Source organism: Bipolaris oryzae (assembly GCF_000523455.1).
Source record: "Bipolaris oryzae ATCC 44560 unplaced genomic scaffold scaffold_30, whole genome shotgun sequence".
NCBI classification, from domain to species: domain Eukaryota; kingdom Fungi; phylum Ascomycota; class Dothideomycetes; order Pleosporales; family Pleosporaceae; genus Bipolaris; species Bipolaris oryzae.
Genome location: NW_006911306.1, coordinates 182,181 through 199,115, shown reverse-complemented (window position 1 = coordinate 199,115; position 16,935 = coordinate 182,181). Strand labels below are relative to the sequence as shown.

Below are 16,935 nucleotides of genomic sequence, written 5' to 3'. Positions count from 1 at the left end.
GTACCAGGTTGCCGAAGGCGTGCTCTAGTATGCAGAAACTGCGTAGGATTCCCGTCTCGTTGCCGTGTTACCGCTAGGTAGCTCACAAGTCGGAAGGGATTAACAGAAGAGCAAGGGTGTTGCGCGCGTCTCCATGACGTCGATCTGCCGTCGAGACATTTGGCCACTCACAACTTCTTGTGACAGGAAGACCTGAGATCCAGCTAAAAATGGCAAAGCCAAAGGCTTCGCGCACCTATTTTGTTGCCTTCGTCGTCTTCCAGTACGCGATCGCAATCTCGGCGAACACGGCATGCGCTGAGAAGGCCTTTTGGGATGTCGTAAGCGTGTCGGCAAAGCTAGTAAGGAGAATTCGTGTATGCAAGCCCCGATGTGTTCGATGAACGTCGAGTTCCGCAAATCGAAATATTGGTCTGAAGCTCTTTTCTTGAACCAGGTATCTTCGTGTATGGAACATATTGGACACTTATCCAAGACCGGTTCTTCCCCAATTCCACATGCTTCTATCAAGTCTTCGACATTTCTCCTTCGAGTTCGTCACTGTGGCGCAGTTGAGCGTGTTTAGTAAACAAGTCCTTGTCTGAAAATATATCCGCAGGGTCACAAAGGATGCACTCCCATTTAGGAAGACTTTTATGCCCAGAAAATATATGTACTTTCCATGCTTGAAGAGTACCAAAGAGCGGCTGGACTTCTGAGCATCCCGGCAAATAACAAATGTATGGCCTCAAATGATCTGAGACATGTTTTTTGATAGTCTAGGTCAATAGCATTGTCGAGCGATTGGTAACTTACACCCATCTCGAACCTTGCGCCATAGCCTTTGCAACTGTTATTCGGCAATATGGGCAGGTAAATAGGTTCGCATTTGGGTTCATCTTCGGGGCACTTGGATAGTTCACCTTCGAAGTTGCTACTGTTGACGGTGGTTGATCGTTTTCTAGAAGATCCGAGATTTGGTTGTCAGGCTTATGACTTGACGACTTGGCTGTGTTGCTTTTTGAATATTCCGACTGAAGTGTAGACTGCTGTGTAGATACAGTAGTTGACTGAACTCTAGATGATGTGTGCTTCTGATGAACTGTGCCAGGTAGCGTTAGGTCATCCTTGGGTGTAGTGGGTTCCAAAGTCATTGCACGTTTTGGTCTCAGGACAATTTTCTCTTCTTCTATCACCGATCGTTTCATCAATTTGTCGGCACGCTTCGCCGCGAACGAAAACCTATGCTGACGCCTGGCATTTGCCTCGATCACAGCCTGGGTTTCATACGGCACTCTGTCCTCTTCGATCTGTTTCTGCGAAGCTATGGCGAACGCGTGCAAGAACAGAGCGTTTTTCGTTACCGGATCGGGTTATTTCGTACTGGGACCCTACTTTGCAGCGCAAAATGATGTTGTTGGTGTGTTGTATGGCTCACAATTTCCTGTGGTGTTACGACCGATTGGTAAGAACTTCCTCTTTTTGGGCACGTGCTACGTTCACGGTATCATGCATGGTGAAGCTTCAGATAGCCGTGACAAAGATGAGATTGTGTTTTCCCTGTGTTGATGTAAAGACGTTGTGGTTTTGGAGGTCAGATATGTTAACGTTGTTATTTCATGCTATTAGGGTCGTGATGGGTGCTACACTTTGTAGGATATGAGAAGAAACTGTTCTCCTAGATCTCGTAATTCTAGGTCTACAATTGCTTTACCAATTGAGCCACAGTCATGGCGTGGAGATGCGCGTGGGTATGGGCAAAGGTTATTCGTCACCCCTATAAGCAGGGGTAGTAAGTTAGTACGGCACTTACTCTATATTAATAAGTATAATTTATATCTTTATACTCTTCACTATCTAGCGTAGTAATCTATACTTTTTTCTTCTTCTCTTCTTTCTTCTTTCTTTCTCTAACAAGAATAAGAGGAAAAAAAGAGAAGTAAAAAAAGAGAAAGAGAAAAGTAGGAGAAGGTAGAAAAAAAGAAAGTAAGAAGAGAGGTATTTTTTCTCTTTTTTACTTTATAAGTGTAAGAAACTATAGATTAAGTTAGCCTCAAGGCTAAGTAGGGGGACCCTGCTTATAGTGGTGATATTTACTTATTATGGGGGTGACGAATAACCTTTGCCGTGGGTATGTGGTGGTGTATGAGATGAATCCGGACACACTAAGCACTATTAATAACAAGGTTCATGCTTCTGACAGCTGTAAGACGAGCGGAACGAGGAGCCTGTGCGCGGCCAAGGGGCAATCTGATGTAGTAGGGCGAGTAGATATTGGCTGTAATAGCCTAGGCTTTGCCATCTTCAACACCGGCTAACACTACCACGATAGCTCTGGTGGTTTCAACATGGAACGTCACCTTAGATATCACTTTTGAACGGAGCTCGATATCGCTCAAAATTAAAAGTAGGTGGGCCAGGTACTAAGCACTAAGATCTTTGTATGGTAGCGCTGATAAAATAAGCCTCTGTTTCTGCTTTCGAAGAACTCTGTTTTGCTTAACCCGACGCTGTTCCCATCTCCGCTCAGAAAAAGGAATCCTGATCAGACCTAGCAAACGGAAGCGGAGCTACAACTGAACAGGCCCCGGGGCTCTGAGAGGAGTACTGATTGGACAGATAAGTCGGCAAAAACCTTCCAATTCATTCAACGGCAAGATTTCAATTATACCTGAACTATAATGATTTGTTGATACGAGGTCGTGTTTAGCGTTTGCAAGGAACAGTAGTGCGTACGGATGAGCGAGCAAATGTGTCTCACGAGATCTGATGACAATTGATCGCAAGACATCCGTATAAGACCGTCTGTTGCCATGCTCATCAAAATCTTAGGTTTAAACAATACCAAACGTCTATTGACTATCTCATTGCCTGAATCATCACACTATCTTACGAGAACTCTTCGCTACTATTCTATCACCTTCGAATATCCGAGATAATGAAGACTACTCTCCCATCAGTACTGGCATTTGCTTCGGTGCTTTCTGTAGCTCTAGCAAATTGCAACTTCCCATTATGCGACTCTGGACCAGTGGGAAGTTTTGACGACAACAAGTGCAAGGGCAGGGTTCACAGAGTCGGCAAAAACCCACGTGGACAGGCTGGAGTATTCCAAGGCGGGCCAGATCATTGGGACTGGGAGGTCAAAACAACTTACTACAAGATCAACATCTGGGATAGCGGCTTAGTTACGTACGATAGTGGAGCAGGTAAGGCCTGTATTATGCGAATAGCCCAAGGGAATGCACTGCACGACGTTGTACTCCCACCAGACAACGCACAAAACCCCAACTGGAATGGACCTGGATGCTGCCTGGATTCGAATCTTATTTATGGTATTAATGATGTTTGGGTATGGAATTGAAGGGGGACCACTTGTAACGCGCCAGCCGTCCTTTGGTAGAGCTCTCCATCGAATGCAATTTTGTTACACCCAGGAATGCCCTTTATATAGCAATCTCCTGAGTTCAGCCTCATACATGAACCTAGTCAGGTGATAGCGGCATCTAAATAGGCCATTGAATGAACCCATACTAGATGGCTGGATTCTTTTTCAGCTATTTACAGTACAGAGAACAAACCAGCCGCTGCCCTTTGCAATACGAAAAGCACTATGCGCAAGGATTAAGAGCCTTACTTATTCTATAAGCTATCTAAATATTCCCGATAACACAAATAGGAGTAGCACTTATGCTAGCTAACGACACTGTTAAGTACCACCTACTAAAGCGGGATAGCGTAGAAAGTATATAAGATATGTAAGGAGCAGTTACATATTGGCTCCTGGAGAAATATGTCACCATGTAGTGTAGGGTATTAAGGGGGCTCTTGTGGGACTTTAGATAGGTAGAGACGTAGTAGTATTAATTAGTGAAGCAATTATCGCGTAGGAAGTTTGCTCTGAGATAGGAGTAAACCTGCAACCTTGTAAACAATCTCAACCTAGACTAGATGGGTTTGATACAATTACCTGGGTAATATCCGTTGCTGAATGAGTGCGGCCGTTCCTGAGTCTTGGAATAAGTAAGTGGACAAAAAAGGTAAAGAAAAACTCGCTATTTTCAACACCGAAGACACTTTTGTAAGAAGCTTCGCTGTGTTACCAACAAGATTGATTAAATGAAGACGCTCATCATGCATGGCTATCAAAATGCCATGCCAACAGCAAAAGCGATCTAATGCTCTTTCCCCGCTATCTCAACTAGCCCTGGCACCTAAACAATAATACTGTAATAGCATGCATCTTCGAAAAGTGCCTTATTTGTCCAACACCAATGTTAAAGCTGTGATCATAGACTGATGATTCTTCTCCCAGACATTTGTGGAGTCAGTACCGACCTGCGTGTTCCGCCATGTCGGCATAACTGTGGCTTGCTCTCCTTATCCGTTCGAAATTGCTCATGCTCGTCTACTTCCTGCCAGCAACCTCATCACCCATGCGGTTGTACTCCTTCTGCATGTTCTCAACCTGCTTCTTCAGGTTCTCCATGTCACGGTCCTTGGCCTCGAGCTCCTTCCTGAGAGCACCAACTTCGCCAGGGCCACCAGCGTTCTTCAGGGCAGAGTTCTTGCTGGCCTTGGGGTCACCCCTCAGGCTCTTGACCTCCTCTTCGAGACGGAGAACATCGAGGATCATGACGTAAGTGCGGTTGAGGATGAGCGAAAGGAAGAGGGTAAAACCACAGAGGTACATGTTGCGCTGCGAGTAGAACTTGCGAGCTTGGACCTCCATGCGTTCGATACCTCCAGCAGCGACACTTCTTGAGGTGTTAGTCTTGCAGCATAACAGAGGTGTTTGTCGACTTACCCTGGGCGGCCCTGCTCATCTGAGCCGGAAAGCTCAATTTGCACGCGATAGACGCGGTTCACACTGTCAATGAACAGTATGAGAATGAATATGAACGTAATCTACACATGTCAGACTTGACTTGTGTAAGGTTGTATCACCACCACATACCTTCATGCCATATTGTAATTTGGCAATTATCGGACTCTCCGAAATGAAGGTGAAAAGCTTGCGGCGCCATGTGAATGGCAGGGGAACGATGAGGGCACAGAAGATGAGCATCTCTGTCACCAAGAGGAGGAAGACCTAGAAGCAGGAGGCAGTCAACATCAGGCCACATTCCGTTTCCAAAAGCAATGTGAACAGAGCACGCAAGCAATGAACACCGGATAGCCACGGGATCACTGTGCTAGTAAAGGAGGCAATTGAAGAAGGCGTATATCTTACCAGACTGTAGTAGAGCGTCATGTTGGTGGTGACGTGGTAATATTCGCACGACGCGAACTGGTGTTTGTGTGGGAGCGGGGTTGAGCGGAATCAACAATGAAGCTGAGAGGAGCTGACTTGCAGACAAATGCAGCAGCCAGAAGGGATGTGACGAAGAAATCGAGGGTTTAAGAGGATCGGAGGAGAGATGATGGGAAAGTGGGAACTGGCGACGCGAATCTGATGTAGGAGCCGCAGGGTGCCTAGTTATGAAGCTCTACGTCACAGCCCCGGCTTGCTCACTAGCGCTTGGGCCGCCGCCGGTCTAGCCTCTTGTAGCCGTATTTGCACTCACTTTTTGAGCGAGTGCTTTTCTCTATTGAGCGCCAACGCCAACAACATATCAAGAATCTGCTTCTCGTTGCGCCACAAAATGTCTACTAGCAACGGAAACGGGGTCGACCCTGCCCACCAGCCAACCGACGGCGGCGTCGCACTTGATTCTAACGGCGTAAATGGTGGCAATGGCATGGCTGATGTGAAACTCGAGGCGCCCTCGAGTCCAAAGAAGAGAGCTAGAACGAGCACTCCGGAAGCTGAGGGTGCTGCTGACACTTCCTTCAAGAGGGTCAAAGGTGTTGCGCCTATCAAGGCAGAGTATGCTGCATCATCAACATAGAGGGACTCACGTGCTAAGAACACCAGATTCTTGATACATCGAAACGACAACAAGGTCGACGCAAGGGATCAAGTGATAGACGACGACGCAGCTGAGGCGGCCGATGCTGACCACAAATCTGAAGGCCTGCCCAAGACTGATGCCCGCGACGCTCCCAGAGGCAAGGGCAAGAACAAGAAAGAAAAGAAGCAAAAGGGCCAAAACACCAGTCGCACTTTTGGAAGCTCGCGCGATAAGATACCTCTCTGCGGTACTCGCGCACAGTACAATGAATTCTCACCCAAGGATTGTCCATTTGGCGAAAAATGCAAGTTTGAACACGACCTCCGCAAGTACCTGAAGGAGGGCCGACGAGAAGACTTGACCACTTTTGATGGCCAGTGCCCAATTTATGCTGTCAAAGGATTCTGTCATTTTGGTTGGAAGTGCCGTTTTGTTGGCAGCCACTCTGACGAGCGTACCACCGAGGATGGTAGAAAAGAACTGGTACTGAAAGAGAATGCCGAACTCAAGGCAAAGCTATCTGGTGATGATGACGAGGCCGAAGCTGAAGTTGTCAATATCGTGCCTAAGGAAGTCAAGTTTGGCCTCTCAAGACGGAAGATTGGCACACCACGATCTGATCAATATCTGCAATGGATTGAAAGCAATAGCCGGAACGAGCGAGATATGTTTGATGCTGCTCAGATGGACCCTGAGATTCTTAAGGAGGAGAAGGAAGCGCGTAGGGCAGAATATGTCGAAGCACCTTTCAGACCGTCTGAGAAGCGAAGACTATACTACGGGCCTGAGACGCCAATGCTCGCACCTCTTACTACCCAGGGTAACCTGCCCTACCGACGACTTTGTATAGACTTTGGTTGCCAAGTGACATGGAGCGAGATGGCCATGGGCATGCCTCTAATCCAAGGTGATAAAGGCGAATGGGCACTCATGAAGGCTCACGAATCCGAGATCAGCCCACCAAAGTTCCTAGCAAAGAACACCGTTGTCCAGGGCTACGACAATTCTACTGATCTCAAATTTGGTGCCCAGATCGCTGCGAACAAGCCATGGTTGGCTACAAAGACAGTGGAAGTGCTAACTGACCACTGCCCCAAACTACGAGCCATTGATCTCAACTGTGGATGCCCAATCAACCTCGTCTGCGAAAAGGGAAGCGGCTCAGCACTATTAGACAGCGAAGCAAAACTAGAGCACATCCTCCGCGGCATGACCTACGTCTCCAAGGAAGTCCCCATCACCGTCAAGATCCGCATGGGCACAAAAGACAACCATCCCACTGCACAGAAGCTCATCAAGCGTCTCGTCCTAGGCGGCCACGAAGCCGTCGAATCCGGCAAGGGCACATCTGGCATCGCAGCCATCACCCTCCACGGCCGCAGCAAACAGCAGCGCTACACCAAGAGCGCCGACTGGTCCTACATCGCCGAGTGCTCCGCCCTCATCAACCGCCTACGCAAAGAAAGAGACGCCCAAACCGACACCATCGCCGAAGCCGACCCCCGCGACCTCGCAAACGGCGGCCACGTCTACTTCGTCGGCAACGGCGACTGCTACTCCCACATCGACTACTACAACCACCTCGAAAACGCAAAAGTCGACACCGTCATGGCCGGCCGCGGCGCCCTAATCAAACCCTGGCTCTTCGAGGAAATCGAAAAGGGCCAGTACCTCGACAAGTCCGCTACCGAGCGCCTTTCCTACATTGAGAAATTCACAAAATACGGTCTTCAGACTTGGGGGTCCGATGAGATGGGAATCGGGACTACGCGCCGCTTTTTGCTCGAGTGGCTGAGCTTTGCACATCGATATGTGCCTGTGGGCTTACTGGAGCACTTGCCGCCGCATATTAATGATCGCCCGCCGAGGTTTAGGGGACGCAATGAGTTGGAGACTTTGATGGCGAGTGAGCATTATAAGGATTGGATTAAGATCAGGTATGTTCTTTGTCTTGTGTTTAAGATGATTGTGTGGGTAGCTAACCATGTGACAGTGAAATGTTCCTCGGTCCGGCTCATGAGAACTTTAAATTTGAACCCAAGCATAAGTCGAACGCGTATGAGTTTGAGGCAGAGGGGTAAGTATGTAAGTGTTTAGGGAAGGGATCGCTAAGGTTCTGTTTTGTTGTTTACATGAAGTCTAAAGTGAGAAAAGAAGAAGAAAAGATGAACGAAGAGCTTGGATAGCATGATTTGGTATGGAGAGCAACTTCATCTGGACAAAGCATCAATCTGCATTCGATCAACTTGCTATATATATCCGAGATCTAGTATCACCACGATACCGAAACGCATAAAGCTTACATTCTCTACCCCAATATCTCATCATAACAATCCGGTATCACATCTCTCTCCAAGCCTCGCTCACACATAATCATACAAATCCAATCCCAATCTCCGCCCTTCAGTCCTACTCCAAAAATCCAACCAACGCCTCCAACATATCCCTCTCCGCCTTCTCAACCGCCAACACCCCATCCAACTGCGCCTGCAACGTCCTCTTGACATCCGCCAACCCCTCATCCCTCTCCGCCAACCTCTCCTGCACAGCCCTCTTCGCCCCTGCATCCTCGGCCACCAACCACGCCAGAATCGCATCAATCCGCTCCAAACAATACAGGCCCTCACCTAACCTCTCCGTCACATTCTCCAGCTCCCACTCCTCCAGCTCCTCGCCGCTCAACCCCTGTTTCAGCGCGGCGCTCCGCGCATCGAATGCCGCGAGGCGGGCTACGTAATCGCGGCGTAGAGAAACGAGCTTAGTTATCTTTTCGTAGTCTTTCTCAAGGAACTTGGCGAGGAGACGGAACCGCGAGTCCGAGTTTCCGGGTAGCGAACGCAAGAGGGAGGCGAAGATGGAAAGGATATGTTCGGTTTGTTGGGGATCTAGTTTCTTGGACTTCATGAATGTTGAAAACAAGGGTTTGAGACCGCGGGATTCGACGACTTTGTCGCAGACGGCCATTGCGCTGTTGGATAAGGGCGCTGCTTCTTGGTCTGAGGCGGCGGCTTTGCCTTTGCTGTTGTTGTTGTTGTTGGAGGAGGGGTCGGAGGAGGGATCTGAGGCGTAGCCGCAGGCGTGGTCGAGGACTTTTAGGGCGCGGCTTTTGCTTGTTTTGCCGTCGCGGATGAAGAGGAGACAGAGTTCTACGCCTTCGGCTTCGAGGAATTTGAATTTGCCGAGGGGCTCTTCGGTTATGGAGCAGAGGCAGTTAAAGAGGTTTTCCATGTATTCTTCTTCGTAGCTGTCTCTTTCTGGATCGTCTCGTCGGTACGGCGCAAGGTTTGTGAGGAAGATTTCGACGCCGTTGGCTTCGGCAACGTGGTTTCTGTTCGGTCGTGAGGATTGTGTAAGGATGGAGAGGATCTCGGCGGCGTATTGTTTGTTTTGTGATGTTGGTTTCTCGGGCTTCTGAATTCTGTCCAGTAGCCACTTTAGTAGTGTAGTTTCCTTCCCTATTAAGTCGGTATTTGCTGGTTGTGACAGTAGATTCTCGATTACGCTGAGCGAATTGTATACACCAGATGCGTCGGCCTCGTCGGTTTCGTCGAAGCGTGAAAAGTTGGAGATGAGCAGGCTGACCAAGTCTGCCTCCATGAGTGCCACCACGAGCGCATCCCATTGCTCCTGCTCTCCTCCCACATCCTCATCTGTGAGCTCTGATATCATTTCAATCGCAGCGATTGCAATGTCTGTGTTCTCATGCGCAAGCAGTTCCACCAACTTTGACGCTGCTGTGCTCTTTGCGAATTCCTCATATAGCTCCGGGTGCTCTGACAGTATACTCAGCGCCTTTATGCCTTCATCCAAATCGCCCTCCGACTCCATAAATTTTGTTGGATCGTTTTCATACTTTGCGCGTAGCGAAGCATTCTTGTTGACCTTTTTCTCAAAGTTGAGCGCCAGTTTGCGCACCCAGGGAACATCGTACTTTTCCTCTCCTATCGCCTCATCGCCATCTAGCGCATCAATGTATTCCATAGCATCTCGCGCATTCTCGTCCAAGCCATCGCCAAAGAATCGTCCTTCGTCATCGTCGCCTGGGCCGTCGTCGAAATCGGGTGGTAATGAAGGGCCAGCCTCGTCATCGTCTTCTTCGTCGGCTACCGAGGCTTGCGCTGAGCCCTTTACGTCGCCATTTCCGTTTAGCTTTGCGGATTTGTACGATTGCGTTGGATCGGCTTCGTTTGGGTTTTCAAACTTGCGCTTTGCAGAACCGTTTGCGCCTTTGAAAAGCTCGTCAATGCTCGTCATTTTGTTGGCACTACGGGTAAAACAAACGGTTAGAAAAACACAGCAGGGTGGAATTAGTGACGTTGGCGCGTTCTGGTCAGTCTTTCCAACGTGAGAGTTGACACGGTCCTGGCTCGATACTAGCGCGTTTAAGCTGCACGCATAAGGTCACGCCCATCTCGCCTTCACGTGTTCTGCGTATTCGTACATCTACAACGACCATGCACCAGCCACTATTTCTCTTACATCTCCTGCAATATAGCATGATACTGTAAGTTCTCACTCTCTAGATACTCAGTCCGGTAAAAAAGATGAATAATGAAGAGAAATTTCCATGTCTTCGATTGCCTCACCATCTGCAAAGCTCATGTAGACGAAGTACGCGGTTCTTTCAAGTCATTCTTGTGTCCAATCTGACTAACATGGACGATGTTTAATGGCCCTCTATAGGACACTACAGAGAAAGAGAATACTTGAATGCAAATAAACAGCCAGATTACAGCATTTAGGAAAAATCAAAGGTAAAGCCGATTCTGTAAGAAATGACGATTTGTGCATATATCTGGTATGTGGGTTCCACGTTTCACTTAACAGAAGTGCACTTTTCAAAGAATTACATACCATTCTTGGCAATAAGTCGTCAACCATTTGCACTAGGCGCTTACTCAGGTGCTCCAATAAAGTCACCATGGTGCTCCAAGCACAGCACATAAGCATGAGATACCCCACCTGTGGGACGTCATACTTAGTATCGCCTTCTATAACCCTCATCCTCATATCCACCGGAGCCACCGTATTGACCACCAGACCTGCCTGAGCCATACTCTTGTCTCCTCTGGCCATATTCATCCTCATCTCCACTGAAGCCTCCAGGCACACCGGAAGCGCCATATGATCTCCCAGGGCGCTCGCCACCATACTCAAGGCCTTCGGAACGGCCGTACCCACCAGAAGATTCATTGCCATAGCGAGAATACTCCTCACGGCCATAGCCCGACTCTTCCTGACGACCGTAGCCTGATTCTTCTTGACGACCATACCCGCCAGAACTGTAAGAGTCAGCAACGTTCTGAGACTGTGCATGGCCATCGTTATTAGGGTAAATTGCCATGTCCTAGATCTTCATACCTGTATGATTCTTCACGGCCGTAGTCTTGCTGTCGGCGACCATATCCTGATTCCTCACCATAGTGCTGTTCCTGGCTGTGGCCACCCGAATAACGCTTGGGCGAGCGACTGCCGCTCTTTTCACGGCGGCGCTCGTGCTCGCGAGAACGAGAGCGGGAGCGACGCTTATATTCTCCCGAACCTGATCGACGCTTGTCAGCATCGTCGTCCGAGTCTCCAGAACGACTACCGTATTTGTGGTGTTTATGGTGCTTGTGGTGCTTCTTTTCTTCCTTTTCACGCTGCTTGCGTTCTTTTTTCATGCGCTTCTCATAAGAATCTCCGTCGCCCGAGTCGTTGGAGTCATCGTTGTCATGCTTCTTGGACTTACCGCGTCGCCTAACCAAGTGTCAGCAAATGTCTTCTATGCCAGAAGTAAGCTACTTACTCTTTCTCTTCGGAATAGTATTGTCCCGATCGGTCGAAACCCTCACGCGATTCTTCAGAACGCCATTCACTCCCTTGCTGAACACGACGCTCTTCATGACGCTCGTATCCGCCAGATCCACTATAGCTTGAGGTCTCAACCGTTTGCTGGTAGCTGTACGATCCACCACGGTCGTCTCGTTCTTCACGAGAGTACTCCTCCCGGCGCCCACCGCCTGGGTACTGGGTCTGCTGATACTGGGCACTTCCGTAGCGATCGCTGTCACCATATGAAGACGCCTGGTGGTGCCCCGTCTCCGAGTACGACTGAGTGTAGGAGCCGTCATTCCCATAACTCTCTTCTTTGCGGCTCTTCCTCTCCTGCTCATTGAAAGCGTTTCCGAGGATAGAGCCTCCGATGCCACCAACAAGCCCTCCAACAAGGCCGCCGAGGGCGCCACCACCAACAGCTTCACCTGCAAGCTTGCCCACATGATCGGAAGCTTGTTGGATCTGTGCATTGGTGCCCGTCTTGCTGCTTGCTGGGCCAAAGTTATTGGCCATACCTAGAGGCTTACCGCAACCGTGCCCCTTGTCATAAATATTTTCCTTGTGGTTCTTGCCCTTTTCTACACCCTCGCGGCTGAGCTGATAGCGGAATTCGGTCTTTGCTTGTTCATCTTTGGAATCCCACCACTTTTTGACAGTATTGTACATGATCGCACGGCCTTCCATCGCCTTTGTCTTCGGCTCCTGATCGACACAAGCAGGGTGGTGGAACACGCCTTCAATGATGGTGTCAATAGTCTGGCTAGGGTGTGCTTGACCATCCCAGCACTGGACAATTTGTGGTACGGCCCATGCAATCGTTGCCGAAGCTACTCGTCCAGCAGGCTCGTTGAGGACATTGGAGAAGTGATCCTTGGAAAGCATACTGTGAGTGGGATCAGTGCAGTCGTCGTCATTGAAGACGATGTGCTGCTTGTCGCGAGAGCTTGCAATGACCTCGGTCGAGCCCACTTCAAGCTCACTCTTGACTTGGCTGAGAATGGGCAAAACATAGGGAGCAAGCAGACTGAAGACAAAGATGGTGACTTGGTTCTGGACTTCCTCAATTAGGTCCGGCAGGATGGGAATCTTTTCGATGAATTCAGAAATAGATTGCATGATCTCATCGTGGAACTCCATAATTGGATAGATTTGCTTGACTAGTTCCCCAATCTGTTGAGTGAATTCCTCTGGCTCCTTGGGAGTGATGCGCATATTGCCCATGGCTGCAGCGTTGGCATTGTTTTCGAGCTCATCAGCCTTGCTTGCCTCGTCTTTACCACCAAAGATGCCCTCTGGGAGCTTTTCGAGGAGCTCCTTGATTTTGCTCTTGTTTTTGCTCCTGTCGGCGTTGGAGATGGCACCTTCAAGCTCCTGGAGCTCGGATTGAGTAGCTTTGTCCGTAATCTCTCCACATACAGAGTGCAAGAAATCGACACCACCAAAGGTACCGGTGACGATGGGGTAGACCTCCTTTCTGGCTTGCGCGACGTAGAAGCGAGCATTCGTACCTACATGGGGGAAAATACCATGCTCACCAATCTCAATCAAGGCAAGTTCAACGTAGTTGGAGTGGGCAGCGTAGTCCTCTAGGCAGTGTGTGGCGGTACCGAGAAGACGCAGAGCCTCGTAAAAGTCGGGACCTCGTCCTCCAGAGCGCTGGCCCAAGTCAATACAACGTGTAAGCAGGTCGCGGACCATGCCAGCCGATGTTGTGATGCCCAAATTTTCCGAGGCAATGTAGTTCTTCAGGCCGGTCTCCTCATCGACACTGAGCTCACGGCGTTCGTCAACAGGAGCTCGTAGACGGCGATCGTAGTCGCGGGCGTCGATGTTGTCAGCATAGTCCTGAAGGGTCAGTATGTGTGTCCGATCGGATGGGCTGCAGAACTGACCTTGGGATTGTCGATGTGCTCCTCCGGCCTGTAGCAGCCGAGACGGTCACGGGTAACCTCGAACTCCTTGGTGCCGTATCCGAAGCTCATAAAGCCAAGAATCCATAGTAGGATGCGAATCGCCTCTGCTGAGACCATCTTGACAGTGCCCACATCGACTGCTTGCGAGTAGTCGCGCAGCCAGTTGCCAAAGTAGACACGCTTGACATCCATCTTGCTGAATTTCTTACCAGTGTGACCGCTGATGAGCAGTGTAAGAAGGGTATCCTCAATATCCCCATGGCGCCAGTTCTGTCCCTCAATGGAGCTCAGGCTTGCGATGTTGCCCGCACCAAAAGCTGCGGTGGGGCGAGCCCAAAAGACAAGCAGAATCAGGCATGGTAGCCAGATGTCGCTGAACTGCGGCATCGTGTTGGTGTCTTCGTATGCTCTTGTGTTATTCAAAAGAAAAACGTTTGGATATGGGAGAATACTGGAGAAAAGATAGAAGCAACAAGGAGTGAGAGGGTCTTGTATAGATGAGTACTGCTAGCGCTTGTTTCAGCTCAACTTGGTTGAGCTGCCCCGCCAAAGCCCTGGAGCTGACGTAGCGGGGTCCATCGGCTACAGTACTGCCCACCTGATCGGCTGCAACATGTCATTACATGGCTTAAATATTTTCTTTTCTCCACCCCAAGCCTCACACTGCATATCTCGGACAGCTGCAATACGTCGCCTCTAGATCAGATAAGCGTGATGTCCCTCTGGACACCCTCAGGTACATAATCTGGGCTACCATCCATATCGAAATCCCCATTCAACTCGTGCTCCCCAATGCGCCTATAGAAACCCTCTTCTTCTGGGCCGATTGCTTGAACAACCAAGAGTGCCGTTGTGATGGTAGGCGGTAGATTGATCAAGGCGGCACTGCGCACGTAGGCGAAAAGAGCAAACGTGTCGTATTCGCCACACTCCCCGCCCTCATCAGTAACTCCTGGATCCAGGCGTAGCCGACTATCCATTGCTGTCCGATATGGCTTGGGCTTTCGCATGCGACGCATCAAACCGCGAATCTTGATGGTGCTACCACTTGGATCAGATGTCAGCGGTTCACCGCTCCATTTTATATCTGTGTTCAGAATTTTGGCTTGATACACGATACCCAAGTCTCCTACTCTTGGTTTTTCAAATATGAGTTGTGTCCAATCTATTGGTGGATTGATCGTGACACTGCCATGAGGAAAAGACATCCATGTCCAACTTGGTCGGCAATTAGCTCGTTTTAATGGAGTGATTTTATGTTCACGAGGGTCGTGATATACTTTCCATGCCAGATGGAGAGCTAGATCACGCTCCCATAGACCTACAATTGGTCTATTACCGGCAATATCTTGATGAAATTGTACAATGCCAGCCAGTGCAGCATATTGATCGCTTGTATGGGTGAGGGAGCGCTTCATGTAATCGGCTACGCAATGCCACCAATTCCTCTCGAACTCAAAGACATCCAGTCCGCCACTGCCAATATCGCGCATCTTTTGTGAAAACCCTCTACTCCTGGCACGCCATGATTTTTCTGGAGGCAAATGTGTTTTCTCATCGTACGCTGTGCCATCTTCTCTTTCACTGATTGAGTTACATTCCCACACAAATTGAGAGTAGGTAGCATGTAGAATCCGACGCGAGAGAATTTGCTCTTGTAGTATCCATGCTCTTTTGTGGACTGGTTCATCACGCAGCTGCATTTCAATGGTGTCTATCCGTCCATCACGAGATGTATCTCTTGCCTTGGCGGCAAAGTAAGGGCGTCCGTGGTCAGTACTGCAAAATCGAGTTACGGACCGAATCTTTGGAGATAGACCACATCCTCCATAGCTGTTTTCAGCACTAGTTGCAGAGAGAGTAATAGTACCTGCACCATAGATTGCTGCCATCTTGGCACTCTCTCGCTGCCAATCTTCGGTGTCGTCTTGGATGATACACAAACTGTCTATCCAAAGGTACCTAAACCCAATAGCTACGGTAAGGCGAACGGCATCTTGAAAGGTCTTTGGGAGGCTATCGAAATCGATGCCACCGTCATAGTATTTCGCTATCTTGCTCTTAGTCGTCTTACAAGGTAGCTCTATACCGCCCCATACATGAGTCAGAGCGATGTAAGGTCTACTGTACAAATCAATTCCTTTAGTTGAAATGAGGTTGACCGAGTAACGGTCAGTTTCAAGCTCTTGGACATCGAGTATACGTGTTGCTAACTGGACGTCTGGCTTCGGGGATTTCCGACAGTTTGGATGGGACGTTTCGCATTCGGTGAGCCATTCACGGATCGTTGCGCTTCGTGATCGGAAATCAACCGGCTCTAGTCCACTCCATATCGGCCGGTTAAATGCTCTTCCTGCAGATGTTTAGAAACTTCTGGCTATTGTGGCTAAGAACACATGAGGCGTACCAGCTTCCATATAAAGAAGAAAGGATTTACCGCCTTCTCTCCTCCCAACAAAATGCCTGAGATATATCAATACTATCGCTCGATCGAAGTGCCCGTTCATATTTGAGATTGACTTGCTGGTGTCATAATTGATGCCTACTGTCGGTGTAGTTCTCGGCTCCCGGGATAAGAGATATAAAGTTGTGTACCCGCCGCCATCAAGACTGACGATGGTGTTCGCCGTATCGGGACTAGGTGTCTCTACTGGCTTCATATTGAATTCATTGGCCCGGGCGATAAAATCTTCTAGGTAAGATTTGCCAAAGAGATTACAAATATATTTACACAGCTCACATCGATCGCTGCAGTCGACTAGTTCATGAATATCCCGATGGAAGCTCGTATCTTTGTCATCCGATGGAATCTTCTTGAAAAACTTCTTAAGACACTCAGAGCAATAAGAATCGCTTCTCTCGGTGTGTTGAGTCTCATTGCGACCAGAACTGACAACAAGCGAATTCTGTCGCGACATGGCCATATGTAAGCTGCGACAAAGCGGCAACGAAGATAAAATCAATAGTGGAGAATATACTCCTCTTTAGATGCCTTCTTATAGACACAGTTATTGGAGAGAAATCCACTGCATAGTACTGTGCCGCATCCCAGCATATATGCTGCCTGGAAGGATTCACCCGGCCCAATGAATGCTTGCCAGCACTGCAGCGTCTCCATCTGGCTGCTCAGGCGCGCCCCATATTTCCCGAACGCAAGACACATTACTTCATACTGCTCCACTGAATATCGAAACAGCACAAAGTTGCTAAGCAAGTCGCTTCTCTATACTTCGTCTTCTTCATCTACTTTCGTGCAAAACGAATGTGATTGCGCAATATGTAGTTAGCGAATAGGATACCAGACTGCTGAGCAAAGTTGCCCCTGGACACCG

The 16,935-nt window shown here is 49.0% G+C and overlaps 9 protein-coding genes across 9 annotated transcripts; 5 read left to right on the top strand and 4 right to left on the bottom strand.

Annotated features, from left to right (window-relative positions):
• Positions 1–1,287: 1,287 nt before the first annotated feature.
• COCMIDRAFT_89211 (uncharacterized protein) lies at positions 1,288–1,548 on the top strand (the record flags this gene model as incomplete). The annotated part of the gene is made up of 1 exon (XM_007687527.1): positions 1,288–1,548. A coding segment is annotated over one exon (261 nt), but the record flags the coding sequence as incomplete, so codon positions are not given.
• Positions 1,549–2,917: 1,369 nt separating this feature from the next.
• COCMIDRAFT_89207 (uncharacterized protein) lies at positions 2,918–3,343 on the top strand (the record flags this gene model as incomplete). The annotated part of the gene is made up of 1 exon (XM_007687526.1): positions 2,918–3,343. The coding sequence occupies one exon, from the start codon at positions 2,918–2,920 to the stop codon at positions 3,341–3,343; it is 426 nt and encodes a 141-aa protein (XP_007685716.1).
• A 1,044-nt stretch (positions 3,344–4,387) lies between these two features.
• COCMIDRAFT_3300 (uncharacterized protein) lies at positions 4,388–5,233 on the bottom strand (the record flags this gene model as incomplete). The annotated part of the gene is made up of 4 exons (XM_007687465.1): positions 4,388–4,736; positions 4,787–4,887; positions 4,937–5,071; positions 5,213–5,233. 4 exons carry the CDS (start codon positions 5,231–5,233, stop codon positions 4,388–4,390), a joined length of 606 nt encoding a protein of 201 aa, XP_007685655.1.
• A 391-nt stretch (positions 5,234–5,624) lies between these two features.
• COCMIDRAFT_3299 (uncharacterized protein) lies at positions 5,625–7,954 on the top strand (the record flags this gene model as incomplete). Its single annotated transcript, XM_007687464.1, has 3 exons — positions 5,625–5,848; positions 5,897–7,810; positions 7,867–7,954. 3 exons carry the CDS (start codon positions 5,625–5,627, stop codon positions 7,952–7,954), a joined length of 2,226 nt encoding a protein of 741 aa, XP_007685654.1.
• Positions 7,955–8,282: 328 nt separating this feature from the next.
• COCMIDRAFT_3298 (uncharacterized protein) lies at positions 8,283–10,127 on the bottom strand (the record flags this gene model as incomplete). Its single annotated transcript, XM_007687463.1, has 1 exon — positions 8,283–10,127. One exon carries the CDS (start codon positions 10,125–10,127, stop codon positions 8,283–8,285), a length of 1,845 nt encoding a protein of 614 aa, XP_007685653.1.
• A 724-nt stretch (positions 10,128–10,851) lies between these two features.
• COCMIDRAFT_24375 (uncharacterized protein) lies at positions 10,852–13,990 on the bottom strand (the record flags this gene model as incomplete). Its single annotated transcript, XM_007687477.1, has 4 exons — positions 10,852–11,155; positions 11,235–11,612; positions 11,662–13,535; positions 13,583–13,990. The coding sequence occupies 4 exons, from the start codon at positions 13,988–13,990 to the stop codon at positions 10,852–10,854; spliced, it is 2,964 nt and encodes a 987-aa protein (XP_007685667.1).
• A 314-nt stretch (positions 13,991–14,304) lies between these two features.
• Positions 14,305–16,263, bottom strand: COCMIDRAFT_89228 (uncharacterized protein; the record flags this gene model as incomplete). The annotated part of the gene is made up of 2 exons (XM_007687525.1): positions 14,305–15,956; positions 16,011–16,263. The coding sequence occupies 2 exons, from the start codon at positions 16,261–16,263 to the stop codon at positions 14,305–14,307; spliced, it is 1,905 nt and encodes a 634-aa protein (XP_007685715.1).
• A 117-nt stretch (positions 16,264–16,380) lies between these two features.
• On the top strand, positions 16,381–16,533 carry COCMIDRAFT_89252 (uncharacterized protein; the record flags this gene model as incomplete). Its single annotated transcript, XM_007687524.1, has 1 exon — positions 16,381–16,533. The coding sequence occupies one exon, from the start codon at positions 16,381–16,383 to the stop codon at positions 16,531–16,533; it is 153 nt and encodes a 50-aa protein (XP_007685714.1).
• A 123-nt stretch (positions 16,534–16,656) lies between these two features.
• On the top strand, positions 16,657–16,890 carry COCMIDRAFT_89243 (uncharacterized protein; the record flags this gene model as incomplete). Its single annotated transcript, XM_007687523.1, has 1 exon — positions 16,657–16,890. A coding segment is annotated over one exon (234 nt), but the record flags the coding sequence as incomplete, so codon positions are not given.
• Positions 16,891–16,935: the final 45 nt, after the last annotated feature.